General features: G+C 40.1%; 1 protein-coding gene across 1 annotated transcript; it reads right to left on the bottom strand.

Annotated features, from left to right (window-relative positions):
- Positions 1 to 565: 565 nt before the first annotated feature.
- tulp4b (TUB like protein 4b) lies at positions 566 to 14,816 on the bottom strand. The gene is made up of 14 exons (XM_055161997.1): positions 14,565 to 14,816; positions 13,646 to 13,774; positions 12,331 to 12,492; positions 12,006 to 12,186; positions 11,310 to 11,417; positions 11,070 to 11,233; positions 9,884 to 10,108; positions 8,641 to 8,875; positions 7,702 to 7,822; positions 6,471 to 6,615; positions 6,295 to 6,388; positions 6,084 to 6,227; positions 2,557 to 5,897; positions 566 to 2,271 (listed from the first exon to the last, which is right to left on the bottom strand). The coding sequence occupies exons 1-14, from the start codon at positions 14,814 to 14,816 to the stop codon at positions 2,155 to 2,157; spliced, it is 5,418 nt and encodes a 1,805-aa protein (XP_055017972.1). The 3' UTR covers positions 566 to 2,154.
- Positions 14,817 to 15,462: the final 646 nt, after the last annotated feature.

The raw sequence follows: 15,462 nt of genomic DNA, 5'->3' as shown, positions 1-15,462 counted from the left end.
TCTTTCAAGTCAAACTGCACCACTTGTCTCCTCTACCTGCTCCACTAGAGGAAGCTCAAGAGCACACTAAAGACGTAAATGATGGCTTCTGAGCAAGAGCAGCCCCCTTTGACCTTTCTCAAAAGACTTATTAAAGTAGCAGACAATCTATTCAGTGTATTGTATTATTAAAGTATTGCCTTATTATACGTATTATACATTTGCCATTGTCATTAAAAGATTTTATTATAGTTCTGTGGTCATTACTCATTAAGTTATCCATTTCAGTTCACACATGCATTAATTATGCATGTACTAAGCATAACATAATGCATAATACATGGCCCCATGCAGTGATTATTTACCAAGCCTTTTAGCATGTTTTATTAGAACCAACTTCATCAGGTCAAACACCTGAATTTAGCCACTGCCATACTTAACACTCCTCATGGATCACCTCTCACAAATGAAATGGACAGATTAGTGCACTGTGTGGTTGGCATACAACTTCACATAAAATAAATAAATCAATAAAGAAAAATAAACATAATCTTAAAAATAAATTAATTTATGAATGAACAAGAGGTAATTTATGCACAGTATTTTTTATTAACCAGGTTTGGTTATAAACAGAAAAATCACTTACACAGTATTGCTGAAAACTGACATTTTGCTTCAAGAATCTCTTAAGCAGTTTATGTAAATAATATATATATTTTTTAGAAATGACACCAGTTTCCCAATCTCCTCTCTAAAAATACTTTTTAAATTATTCTTTAAAATAACCTTTGCTCATATTTCTGTGTTTTATATATAGCACCATTTCTATATAGATCTACCACAATTTACCTCAAACGTCTGACCATATAGATTTATTCTTGCAACTGTTTCCCAGTTATTATTATTATTATTATTATTATTATTATTATTATTATTATGTGACCTTAAAATTAAAGCTTCAGTACAACATTACATAATTTGCCAACCAAAATACATACAAGCTTATAATAATAATAAGTAATTAATATCAGTCCATCCACTACATATGTAAGTGCAAGCAGCATGTTGTTTTTTTTTTTTGTTTTGTTTTGTTTTGCTAGAACATCAGTCCTACATACAGTCAAGTTCTAAAGCAGACAAGCTCTATCTATCTACAGAAAGCAGCACTGTTTCCAAAAAGGCAAGCCACTGGACTTCACATTCAATGCAGTTTATAGTAGCGTCAAAACACAACTACTAGGAAAAAGTCTCAAACTGACAGGGAAGTCAACGAAAAAATATGTTGAGTTGTTTTCCAATGTAGACTTTTTGGCACATACACAGGCCTAACAGGGGCATCATGATAGTGGGCACCATGAAGGCAACTGGACAAAAAACAAAAAATAAGTAGAATTTGCTATTTTATAACAATAATAATACATAGCAATCATAATGTAAGGAACACTTTGCAAATACTACAAACTAATAGACAAATGTAGAACAGTAAAACAACAGAAGCTGCAATAAAATGTGTTGGTGTATTTACAAGAGGATTCTGAAACATAAAATGGTTAAGTGCCATGGTTATTAAGCATGAATAAGAACATAAGTACAAATAACTAATGCCTGAATGTGTAGCATTTGCAAAAAACCAAAAGGAGCATATTTATGTTAAATGTGTATATAAAATAAAATGTATGAAATAAAATATATTGTACTTTAAAGAACTATGCTTTATATGGTGCCCTGTACAATATATGGCTTAACATGGATTTGTAATCAGTAATGGTTAATTAATGTATATACTTCATAGACATTTCTAAAGAATTGGAGCTTTAAATGACCATGCAGTTTTTCCTGCTATTGGCTCATTGCTATTCACTAACAAAGTGCATTATAAAGATTTATTAGTGATGTTAATTTTAACGTGATTGCCCTTCTATATTATGTGTCTTTGGCGTGACAGCTTAGGAGCGCTAACTAACTCTTTCTTTCTTTCTGGGTGATGGCAAATTGTGAGTGCCACAAAATGACATTCAAGTTTTATGAACACAGTTTGTACCTTCAGAAAATGAGCCTGCTGCAGGAACAATGTTCATTTGAGCAGTGGATAGGCCTCCACATGGCTTAAACCCATGTTTCCCCAGCTGCAACTGCACACAGTTCAAGATCTACAGGTATGTGAATGAGTCTTTTTTACTTCAGCCTCTGAGTCACGTTGGCCAGAGCCACAGCAAAAGCCTGAACTGCTGAAAAGGGATACTGAAAATCCAAAATATAGGCATTTCCATCAATTCGTCCAAACTGCATCACCTACAAAGACAAAAACATTAAATTTTTTACCAATATTATAAATTGCAATTAACCTATAATTAATGTTTTATATTTTGTCTGGTCCTAGGCTTTGTAATGCAAAGCAGAGGATTAGTGAACAAGATGATGTCCATAGATTTTGTTCATGTTGCTTTACAGGCATGGGCTTAGTGGTGTACTTTTGTATTGGTTTTCATTCTGTCATTGCTACCACAAAAGAATAAAGATAACAGATATTTTGTAATCAAGAAATCTTTTTGGTGATAGTGTGTAACAGTGACTTACTTGTCTCCCATCCAATTCAATCTGAAAGTTTTTTGCTGACTCCTGTGTGACCCGTCCTCCAAAGTCCAGCTGATAGACTTGTGTTGCTTCATTCCATAGTGGCTGCTTATTGGCCATGACATAGACAAACCCTTGGCTTCCTAAACTTCTGTCTTCTCTTTCATTTGCTTTACGACATTTGATCTCCTCCAACTCACTTGCCATCCTCATACTGCGCTTGTTTTTCCAGCTCTTTTTACTACTCTGATTTTGGTTCATGAGTTCATCTCCATTAATGAACAACTCGGGTTCACTTTCTGAACTATCTTGAAATTCGTTTGTGGCTCTGCTGATTTTTTTTGTTTTGTTTAATTGCTCCCTTTGACCCTTAGGTTTCTTCTTTTCCCTACTTCCAAGCCTTGGACTTGAAATCAAACTATTAAAATCCGAAAGTGCACGTCCTTCCTTTCTGGATTTCCCTTCAGACACTGTAGGGACATCATCTGCTCTGCTGTCCAACCTTTTGCGACTTTTTTTGCTAAACCGTTCAGATTCTTGGGGTACAGGGCTTTCATTCAGTGATGAGGGTTCTGGGAAGTTGTTTGCAGAATCAGTGAGATCTTCGGCTGCACTTTTTGATGGCGGTAGCTCAGTAGGCGGGGGAGGTGGGGGCAAAGGTGGGGGTGGAGGAGGCGCAGTGGGGGGAGGTGGTGAGAGAATAGGCTTTTCCAGTATTTGGTGAGTTTTAGTTGGTAGTGGGGGAGCTGGGGGGTCCTGCATTGGCGGTGGGCATGGATATGGGTTCCATGGATGGAGACTGACTGGATGAAGCTGTAGCCCGGCACAAGAGCTTGCCCCTGGGTACATTGGGGGGAGCGGGCAGCACGCCAAGCTTGCCAAATTTGGGGGATAACCAGGTGGTAGGACCAAATTTGGATCTTGTTGAGTAAATGGGGACTGACTGACCAACTCATTTGGATTTGGTCCAGCTTGTAAAGTCTGCAAAGTAGGCCCACTGTGATTTACACTTGGTGGGAAAGGGGAAAGTGAAATCTGATACCCAGATGGAAAGGTAAGAGTGGTTGTACTTGGGCTAGTTGGAGGTTTAGTGGTGAGAACAAAAGGCAGTCGGCTTACATCTAAATGCTGAGCTTGGCTAATTATAAGTGGAGGTGGTTTATGTGGGGCAGGTGGCGGAGCTAGCATTGTTTGTTCCGGAGTGATCCAAAAGTCCTCTGTAGCTGAAGTGTCCCACTGATAAGGTGGAGGGCGTTTCAGTGTCAAATTCACATCACCTAAGTTCAACTGTCGCACTGATTTTTCAAGATGACATTGCTGACTCATTGTTTCATCCTCTGTAAAGGCCGAGTTCACATACACAGTCCTGTCTCTGCTATTTTCCACAGCACCAAGCAGGTTGTATGATGACTGAGAAGCCAATGGCGAGGCACTTTTTGAATGAACAATAATGGTGCTATGATGAGGCCCTTTGCTTGGCGGAAAGTCCTGTCTTACCACTGTCCCACCAGCTATCCCACTACTGGACGTACCACCACCTGTGACACTAACACTAGTGCTACTGCTGTTACTGCTACACTGAGTACAAGTATACAACGCAGTGGGCAACCTCTGCTGGTAGCCGAGGCCTCCTAATGCACTATTCATTTTGGCTTTTGTAGGAAGAGTTCTCGAGCTTTCCATCATTTGGGGAACTTTGAGGCTAACATCTCTTCGTTCACGTCTTAGCGTAGCATGGATAAGACTGCTGTCAATTCTCTGGGGCGGAGGCAAAGTAGCGGTCACCTGATTGGCAGGATCTGGATAAGGCGGTGGATCTCCACTTGGTATTGAGTATCTAGGAACGGACAGGCGACTCAAAGTGGCGGAACTGTAAGGAAGTTGGATTTTCTTATTCTCAGATGAGGTGACTCTAAGAGTAGCAGATCCGCCGATACCATGTACTGCATAGGCATTTTGGTTGCGAATAAGTCTTCTTCGGGGTCTACATACTTCTTCAACATTACCGCTACTATCAAAGGTTGTAATCCGCTCATAACCAAGAGGCGTTGGGTATTGTAAGGTGACGGGGTGAAGCAAGAAATCATCTTTTTTGAGGCAAGGATCTGGTGCCAAGACGCTAGGGCTATCACAATTTGTCACTAGCGTCTGTGGTGTATTTGCAACCGTAGCTGCTACTGACACCACTGTACCAGGATAGGGTGGCGGTGGGTTCGCTTTCCTCATCTGAATCTCTACGGTCCCTTCCGAATCACTGAACGAAGGGGGGAGCGTGCGGGGTAGGGTTGACTTTAAGGTATTCCCATGCTCCGCCCTGTCCAGTCCCGGTTCGCTGGTGGGTGGAGGCATCTGTGGTAAGAGATGGTGGATTTGCTGTAAGGAGATGGTTGGATACCCTGTGGGTGGCGGGGGAAGGTGCATTTGCATTTTGAGCTGTTGTTGCATCTGTTGGTGTTGCCTCTGCATTTGTTGATGGTGCTGTTGGATTTGCTGGTGCTGTTGTTGTAACTGGGCCTGTTGCTGTCTCATTTCCTGGATCTGCTGCCGGATCTGCTGCTGCTGTTGCTGAAGCTGCTGCTGCTGTTGAAGAGTTTGAGGAGACACCGGTGGGCCCTGCTGCATCTGGGGTACCTGCAACTGCTGTGACTGGGACTGGACTTGATGTTGTTGATGTTGTTGATGCTGTGGGTGCTGTGGGTGCTGTGGGTGCTGTGGGTGCTGTGGGTGCGGTGGGTGCGGTGGGTGCGGTGGGTGCGGTGGGTGCGGTGGGTGCTGTGGGTGCGGTGGGTGCTGTGGGTGCGGTGGGTGCTGTGGGTGTGGTGGGTGTGTTTGGTGCTGTGGGTGCGGTTGGTGCTGTTGGTGTGGTTGATGTTGTTGGTGCGGTTGGTGTTGTTGGAGATGCATTCTCTGCCCTTGTTGCGACGCTTTGGGTGGGGGTTGGCGAGGAGGCTGCGGATGGCTAGGTCTCTGCGGCTGTGGCGGTAGATGGTGAGGAGGGGGCAGAGGTGGCAGCGTCCCAGGTAAAAGTGATCCCAAATCCAACCCACTGAACATCACCTGGTTTGGGTTCGAGTATCTGGATGTAACAGGGTAAGGAGACTGGATAGGGTCTTGGCTGTGGTCGCTGACAGGGACAGAGGCTGCAGCCGCCGCAGCCGCTACTGCTGCATTGGCTGTGGGATTGGTCAGGACATCCAGCTGGATGTTCTGATTGGCCAGGAGAGACTGCACCAGGCCGATGCTTTGAGTGGGCGACATGGCTTGAGCAGGACTGTGGATGGGAGCGATGGGGATGTTCACAGTACAGGGAGGGTTATCTCCGGCCACACCAGAGGGACCCATCACTATGGAGATACAGTAAACATACAAAATATAAAGTCAGGTGCATTCAAAACTGGAGTGTAGTGTTTGCAACTGAAATAAATACTTGAAATTAAAATAATAATACTTGCATAAAATAATACCTTTGTTCCAAGCCTACCTGCATAGTTAGAATGCAAATCTGTATAAATGCATGTGTCATTTCTCACCTGGTAAGTCATCTTCGTCTTCACTGAAAACATTGGGGTTGAACACAGGCAGACTCATAAAGTCATGAGAAATCTTCCTCACTTCAGGAAGGTAGATTGTCATCTGTCTCGGTTGCAGATGTAGCAAGCTGGTCTTATAAATAACTGCAATACATTAAAGTGTATGCAAGATTACAATTTAGACTTCATTACATGTAATATTTATTTTTACCTGCTCCAAGATTTGCAGGTAGGAAAGAAGCAAGGCCAACTATTTTGAACTTTGTCCCCCAAATATTGGATGTGACTTGAGCAAGGTAATTGTGCTGGAAAATTGGGGGAAAATGATAACAGCATTGTTAAACCAAAGTTTGACAACAACTTGAAAAGGACATGAAAAACATTTACTTCTGTGAGTCCATCCATGAACATCTCTCTTCTTGTCAAACTTGGTGAGCGAACAGGGGGCTTTTTTGTCGGTAACCGTGGTGACCTCTGACCTTCCTGATTGGCTCGTGAAAGTTTCGGAGACTTCCTGGATTCCAAATTAATTCTGTAGAAAAAATATGCATTCCAAATCTGACAATTTTTTAAAGAAAACTGTTTAGATTTCTTATATTTCTTCTTATATATATGTTGACTCAAAGTGGCAGAACTGTAAGGAAGTTGGATTTTCTTATTCTCAGATGAGGTGACTCTGAGTGTAGCAGATCTGCTGATACCATGTACTGCGTTTTGGTTGCGAATAAGTCTTCTTTGGAGTCTACATACTTCTTCAACATTGCTGCGACTATCAAAGGTTGTAATCCACTCATAACCGAGAGGCACTGGGTACTGTAAGGTGATGGGGTGACGCAAGAAATTGTCCTTTTGAGGCAAGGATCTGGCACCAAGACACTAGGGCTATCACATTTTGTCACTAGCGTCTGTGGTGTATTTGCAACCGTAGCTGCTACTGACACCACTGTACCAGGATAGGGTGGTGGTGGGTTCGCTTTCCTCATTTGAATCTCTACGGTGCTTTCCGAATCGCTGAACGAAGGGGGAAGCGTGCGCAACTTTAAGGTATTCCAATGCTCCGCCCTGTCCAGTAGATCGGTGGATCCAGTGGTGTAAACTGACTTTCTAAAAATACTTTTTTCATGTCAATAGTTTAGCCCACAGGTGTCAAACATGCGGCCCGGGCACCAGATGCGGCCCTCTAAGGCCTTTAATCTGGCCCTCAGCTGATTTTCTACTAAAATATTTTAATTATATTTAAATATTTAAATTAAAATATTGGTAATTTTCTGCGGCGCTGAGCACAGCAGCATCTCCAGCGTCTCTGTACGTGGCCCCTCCCACCAGAGCAGGACAAATGAAGACTTGTCTCTTTCCAAACGCTCTTAAAGGACGATTGGTTTGACTGTTGACCGTGACACCCTAATCAGAAAAATGTCCAACATGAGAAAAGTGGAGCCGAGTGCAGGATTTTACAAGAAAAATGGACTTATTCCTATTTATATACGGCCCCCGGACCAAAATAAGTTTGACACCCCTGGTTTAGCCCATTGCTTTGCCAAATTCTTGTTGTTAAAACCTGCCAACAGATTTAGCACATACATTATGGGTATAACTGAATCTTTAAAGTCAGCCTAACCTGTTCCCTCGTGACAACTTTGGTGATTTTTTGCCGACCCACTCATCACTCAGCTCAATGTCACTGGAATCAGAGCAGTTACAGCTGTCACTGAACGCAATGGGATTCACGCACACTTCATCTGAAAAGACAAGAACCAAGCAAAACAACATTATTGGATGTAGTTTTAGTGGCTCAGCTGTTCCTTGTTTAAATGATGTTAAAGCCATGGGCAAATAGTGCAGTCAGACTATTTAGGGATCAAGCCTCAGACCACTTGTGAAAGTCATCCTTGTACTATCTGTTTGTTGGTTTTCAAGGTGAACAGTGGTGCAACAGTAGAAATATTATGGGTCTCTGCAGAACAGTTAGACTAAACCAACTAAAATATTGACATAACCACTAACTAACCACTAACACTAACCCTAAAGGTGACATTGCAAGTCCTTTGTTGGTCTGCAATGAGGAACTATTTTGACAATACCAGTGATTCTAAAAAAATAAATAAATACATAAAAAAGATACTTAACCAACTGTAAAATACTGACATTTGATACTCATTTGAACAAGTATTGATACTTAAAAAAAACTGACAAACTGGACCTTTCGTACTTTATATCATATTATATATATATATATATCGGAATTAGTGGCACATGTTAATTCTAAATAGACCACTATAATTTTAAGTTTAGAATAAAATAATATTTTTTCAATGTAGTAAAAAATATTATTTTCTATTGTGGCAACACAGTAAATTATATTAATTACAATATAATATGATTGTGGGATAATGATTTGTAGATGTAAAATTGCCCCATAAACAATTTTGTGTTCAATTTCAGCATTAAATATAAAAGTAATACAGTTATAATGGGATGAACTAAACTGGTCTTGAATGTGACTATGTGAGAAATACTACGTAAACAATTAACCTAAAATTAGTAAACTAATACCTACCTGCTTTACTGTCATTCTTGGGATCCATGATAACAAACTCAGGTCTTAGTTTACTGATGCGTCTCCCTTTGAGGATTGGCACCAGTCCTCCCAAATATTCGAGGTACAGGGTGTAGCAGGGCCCGCCCGCCTCTGGACTGTCCTCTGCCCGCTTCATGGTGCAGTGGAGCCTCTCGTTCCCGGAGGTGGGGTAGCTCACAAAGTCCCGGATGTTGTTGGGGTCAGGGATTGGAGGCTAAAACAAAGAGAGGAAAAGAGAGGAGGAAGAGCTGGACACTCAAAGAAAACATGTGGAAGTCAGCTGTATCACATCCATTGCTGTGAACCAAAACTGATGCACTAAACTGTTTTCATAATTACATTTTATTCTGTACAAATAGTGAGATTGTTCTGTAGGGATATGGGGCGTAATTTCCTTGGGTACTATATAATTACCATAGTATGAACTCAAGTGGATTATCAAGAAACCAAGCACACAAGATAGCAAGCATTTTATTGTACATTCCTAATATATTTTAAAGGTGCACTGTGCAACTTTTCTAGTGGAGGGTTCATCAAATGCTTTTCTCCATGCAGATGTTATTGCTTCATCTGGAATGTTTCCCAGTATGGTATAAAGACCAAACCACACCATGTTACAGAACAGACCTATGGAAATCCAACCCCACCCATAGTCAGAATGTCTACTTTTCTAGGCATTTTTCAACTATAAATCCATCTGCAATTGAATAAATGTAAGATGGAGCTCATGTCATACAGTGGAACAATCCAGGGAGAGCAATAACATATCCATAGAAACAAGCAGATGGAGGACCCCTAACAATAAAAAGTTACATAGTACCTTTACTAACTATGCAAAATCTTTCAGAGGTTTCAATTGTCAGTTTTATCTAAGGCCCTTTGTTAAGGGCCAGTTATATATGCAATAAGCAGTAGAGGGTCAGTTATATATGCAAGAAGCTGACTTAAGCTTGTCTTCAAAAGCAAAAAAAATCAATTCTGTATTTTTTTCATTTTTTCTTTTGTCATGGATCCTACCTGGACCACTGAGGGATTACACAATTATCTTCAAAAGCCATTGATATAGGTTTAACACTGAAGTTGTAAGTAAGTATATATGGGTTTCAAAGTGATGTAAAATTAGTACGATTTCCAATGAAAAGACACTCAAAATAGTGCATGGGAGCTGAAATCAATTAATAGCAATTGCTACTATGGTTATTAAAAAACATGAGATGCTTACTTTGATGGTTGGTATGAAAGCTGTAGTGACATAGGAGCAGAGCAGAGAGGGCATGTTGAGTTTCCCCACATCCTTCTCCTCTCTCAGGGCGCTGGCGATGCCCTGCTGGCACAAGAGCTGAAGACTGGCCACACGGTGCTCCACTCTAACCACATACAAAGCTGGACCACAGGCAAGGAAGAGCCGTGAGTCTCGGTGACCCCAACAGATGGTGGTGATAGGTCTCTGAAAGAAATTATAGAACCATTAATTGATTACAAACACAATCACCATCACTGCTATTGGCATGCACATTGAAAAAGACAGATGGTATAGTTTAGTACAAGAATATAACACATTTGCAGTAAGCTTTGCCAGTAATGGACTTTATGTTATAGAAGTTAGGGCTTTATGTTATATAAGTTAGGGCTTAAGTTATATTCCATTATTATTTAATTTCAGCTCCCTGCAATAAATAAAACAATTTACAACTTCAGTTTATCACTATTTATCACTATTTAACATGTTAAAATTGGTTAGTATAACAACTACTGCAACAATGTTTGTACTTCTGTTATTGCTAGTGAATTTTTCATGAAAGCCATTTTTATTAGCCAGGCTGGCGCCGCCTAGTGCCTCCACGCAATTTAATTTCTCTCCAGTGACTAGGTTAGGAATCGGAATACACCAGACGGTTTGCAAGAACCCCGTAAATGCAAGTTCGGGCACCAGGCAATCAGCGAAGAGCCATACATTCTGTGTTGGCAAGAATTCCCGAGATCGAAGATTTAAAGTCAAAATCCTCAGAGAGAATGTTCTGTGAATTTTATCAAGGGGAAAGACATTATTGCCCTTCTTCCTACAGGATTTTAGAAAAGCTACCAGCTACCAGTTACCAGTTAGCCCAATTAGTGGCGTCACATACGTCACGACCATATAGCAGCAACTGGTTAAGAGCGAACGATTTCTAATGCTTTCTAATGGTTTCCACGAAGTGAAACCGGATGATGAATCAGGCTATCATTTTTATAGTAACTGCCTTAGATTGTAGTTAAGGCATATATATATTTGTTATTTATTCACAAATTTACATATTCTATTTATACTTATTTATTACTTTATTTTTAATTTACTAATATCTCCAGTACACTATACACGTCATCCCATCAAAATGAATGAAAAATTAGATTGACAGAAGAGCTTTTGCCTGTGCAGGTGTCTCCAGAGTGTAGATGTGTTCTCCTTGGACATTGTAGAACTTGACCAGAGCGTTCCTCATGATGGCTGCACATGCTGTATCTGACGGGACATGTCTCTCCATCCCAGCCACAGCCAAGAGGTCCCCCTGAGAGCACCACTGGGCCTCTACATCTGCACACACATAATACATTACATTATGGGGTTATCTTTAAAGGGAAAATTTTACAGTTTTTAAAGTGACACCTACCTTTTAATCCAGAGCGGATGACAGCAGGGGATAGGTCATCATAGTTGTTCATTAAACTAATGTCTCCAGATAAAAAGGTGACGGTTAACAAAGGTTTGACTCTTCGCACTGTAAAAAATAGAAAATAATCAGAGATGTTTCAATACATTTTTACACTGTTTTATCAAGGCTAAATTAGCTAGCCATGTGAAATAATAAACTTGGTTGGTTGGTAAGGAATTTGTAATGCCAACACTCATGTGCCAGTTCACCATTATTCCTTCATTATTGAGGAAGGCAATGAACATACTGATTTTGACCATTACAGTTTTGTCCCTTGTCATAAATCATCAAATCACTTTTCCCTAATTTTAATCATCAACTTTAGACATAATTTAGTATAAGTATATTAGTATAAATATCTGTGCTATAATGAGAAAGTAACCTGCCATTCACTTCACTGTCAGTGGCAAAGGCCTAATTTGTATGATAGAGGTGTTATTTACATGTAACACCCGAGAATGTGCTTGTTTTTATAAAATATGTCATGTAATTTATGTCACACTTTTTGATGATGGGTCATGTTATTTCTTAATGATGATTCATGCCAGCTTGTATCGTCAAGTTGGTGGTGAACCAATCAATAATAGTTTGATACAGCAACCAATTTCATAGAAATAAATACAGCTTAAGTGCTTCCCTTGTCTGTGTTTGTACCTATAGGCAGAACATTTTCATCTGAGTCAGTGTCACTCTCAGTGCTGTCCTCCACCAGGAAATCAGGGCAGTTCCAGGACATGCTCACGATCCCGTCCGACTCGTGCAGCAAAACATGAGCCAACATACGGCCATGACAGTCCATCACGATCACCTGGCCATCTGCTGTACCAAACAACACCTGCGCAAAACCAGCCATAAAATGTTACTCTAAAGACTTAATGAACACCCTCTGGAGTAATAATTATCCAAGCTGTTGTTGACTAGAAAATTTGCATTAAAAACTAGGATGATGTTTATATTAGAAACTAGGCATATTTAGTACCTGCTGATCATCTGGGGTCCATATGCCACAAGTGATTTGACTTTCTAAGTTGATCTCAGAGGACCAGTGTCTCTGCCCACTGACAGAGCCCACCAAGACGAAACCATCTCTGTAAGCGATCAAAGCCTGAGTCCCGTCATGTGACCAGGTGAAGTCGCTCACCTGCCAGGAAGAAAAGGTCATCATGTTTGTTTAGTGTCTTTCAACTATTGCAGTATTGCACTATTGCTGAATTAAAGGTAAAATGTAGAGCAGCACATTTTAAGACTTGGAGATGTAGACAGATTAATAAAACATTACTAAAACATGTGTGAATGAAACAAAATAAAACTCTGGGTATTTTTTTGATGAAGAAATATGATTCTAATGTGGCATAAACAGTCAATTTTGTGTAATATATAACCTTTTACTTTTAATTGGTTTAGTTACTAAAGAATATTTTTTATGGATTTAAATATGTACTATGTACCTTTTCTACTGGATGGTAAGCCTGCTTGTCTCCATGGACATGTTACTCCACTTGGATTGTTGCACAGTATGGCATTATATGTAGACAAACACCAATCCAAGATCCAATTCATTGTTTTCTCAGGGGAAACCGTATTAACACCAGGTATTGGTAAGAGAAGTAACATCCCCATGGAGAAATGTGCCTTACACGGGTGAAATATAAGTTTAAAAATAGGTTTGGTTCTCATCATTACATGGTGTTCTTCTAACTTAATTACATTCCTTTTCAGATACAACTGGGTCATACTTTGAATAACTACAATAGGTACAAAAATAGACTGAATAGCCACTTCAGTCAGTCTTGAAAATCTCTCTTCAAATATCATATCTTTTGAGTTCACCTACCTTATAATTTTAGCTTCCATGCTTAAAATAAAACACCAAATATAGGTAGAGGACAATATTGTCTAATTACATCCACTTCACATAAGGTGAGCACATAAGCTATTTACAGCTCCATATTATTTTTGAGTGAATGTGAGGACTAATACTATAGAATTGGTCTCATTTAATATCGTCTAGTCTAGGCTATATTAATATATAAACTCTGACTTATCAAAAAAATAAACTGAAACACATTTTATTTAAATACATGGTTTGTCAAAAGGATAAAAGATAACAAAGATCTAAATGGGTCATGTGTTAACCATTAATACCCCACTGAAGTGTAATGCCCCTACAAAAATGATACATTTAAATAGATTTTTGAAAATTGTTAAAATTCTGTCACTTCTCATTCCCGTAAACCCTAGTGCATCTTGTGTAAGTTGTGTCTCTTCCCATCCCTCACATTGACAAAGTCTACCTGTGCTCCTCTGTCATTCACCAGCTCCACAGACCATCTGCCCTCGTACTGTATCCACACAAAGATTCCTCCTTCCATGTCACATGTGGCCAGCTTTTGAAAGGGTTCATTCCAGCGCACCAAGACAACCTGGGAGACAACATACATTATTGTGGAGTTAATCATTTATACAAAACACAGAAGGGTTATGTTCAGGTGTAGTTAGAACAAAATTAATCATTTTGTGTACCTGATATACAGTGTGCTCATACCGTCCAGCATACAATCTAAACGCTCTAAAACATTATGTATGAAAATGTTGTTGTGATGACTTTAGCACCACATGTCTCAACATATGGACACTAAATGGTGTTGAAAGAGTTGAATCCTTTTATTAATTCACTGTTAATGATTGTGTAACTTTGTTACACTTAATTTTACAAGATAGCAGCATCAGTTATAGGATACACATATTAAATACAGCACTTGGACTGTTATATTCTAAAATGTGAATGTGTAAAATGTTGGGTTGTTTCCATGGAGATAATATTGCTTTGGAATGGCATTAAACTTGGACTTCCATGGAGACATTTAGTGGCACCACCAGGTCACGTTACAGGTTAAATCTGTGTAGAGGTGATACTTCTCACAATTACACACAACAAGAGTAATTCAAGAGTAACTCAATAAATACAAGATTTATTGCCATACTGTGAAATAGTCCAGGCACAATCAATGAAAAGCAGGTGGCTGATCCCCCATCAGAAAAGTTACACAGAGCACCTTTAATGTAAGGTGACAAGATGTAAGAATAAGATTAGATTTGATTGAAAGCGAGACTCTCAACCTGAATGAGAGATGTTTTTTTATTGTAAATGTAATGAAAATGTCATTCTCCTCTGCATTGTCCAAGTGTCTTGAAAAACGTATAAAGACTTACTTCACTATTGTGTCCACGTAGGTTGAAGTTGATCCTCTGAGGGGTGCTCCTGTCCCGCCTGCAGTGGCTGGAGGTGAAGGTAACACCCACGACTCCTCTCCCGTTCCCGGTGGCCAGCCAGCCCTCCTCATAGTACCTCCGGCGGCACACGGGCTTGTCTTTCTCGCTCTTGGGAACACGACCTTTCCACGACAGGCACAGGATGTTGGAGTCACTGCAGAGGATCGGACCATGTTCCACGGCAGCCAACATCCCTACTGACTGACCAGGCTGAGGGGCAGGGAGGGTAGAGACAGCTCAATAATAAAGATTTGCTTCAGGGTCAGTCACACAGTGAATTATCTTCCAACAAACTCTACCAACTGCATATCCTTCTCTCACACCTACTATTTCACTAATTTTGAGCACAATTTTGAGAATTTCCTCTTTCTCTGGGCCTCCTTTCTGTCATCTCTATGGTCTATGCTCTGTACAAGGCATCTCATTCAGGAATGCCTGTTCATCTGATATAGGAGGACAATATGTTTTAAGTATGAGATTAGATGTATGATTCATCTAGTACAGGTTCACAATTACTATGTTATTTTAGTGTCTTACATGTTCATTCAGATGAGACATGACTCCATTTGTACCTCTGAATCATGAAAAGCCTTAGATCCCGGTGTCCTCACAGTTTTCTATTATTCACTGTGTGTGGAGGAGATCCAGAACTCCACATCACACCACTACAGTCTGTCTCAATGTGCACTGATTCACAAACTACAGCTCAGAATGGACATCAGCCTACAGCCATTTTACAGTCATTAACTACAAGGAACAAGGGTGTGGAATCGTCATTCGTCAATCGCCAATCAAAAACCAAAACCAACAGACTGCAAACAAAATTAGTCCTACATTT

Source organism: Boleophthalmus pectinirostris, unplaced genomic scaffold (assembly GCF_026225935.1).
Source record: "Boleophthalmus pectinirostris isolate CB_2022bp ecotype Guang Dong unplaced genomic scaffold, ASM2622593v1 HiC_scaffold_10, whole genome shotgun sequence".
In the NCBI taxonomy this organism is placed as follows: Eukaryota; Metazoa; Chordata; class Actinopteri; order Gobiiformes; family Gobiidae; genus Boleophthalmus; species Boleophthalmus pectinirostris.
This window is presented reverse-complemented; position numbering and strand designations above follow the sequence as displayed.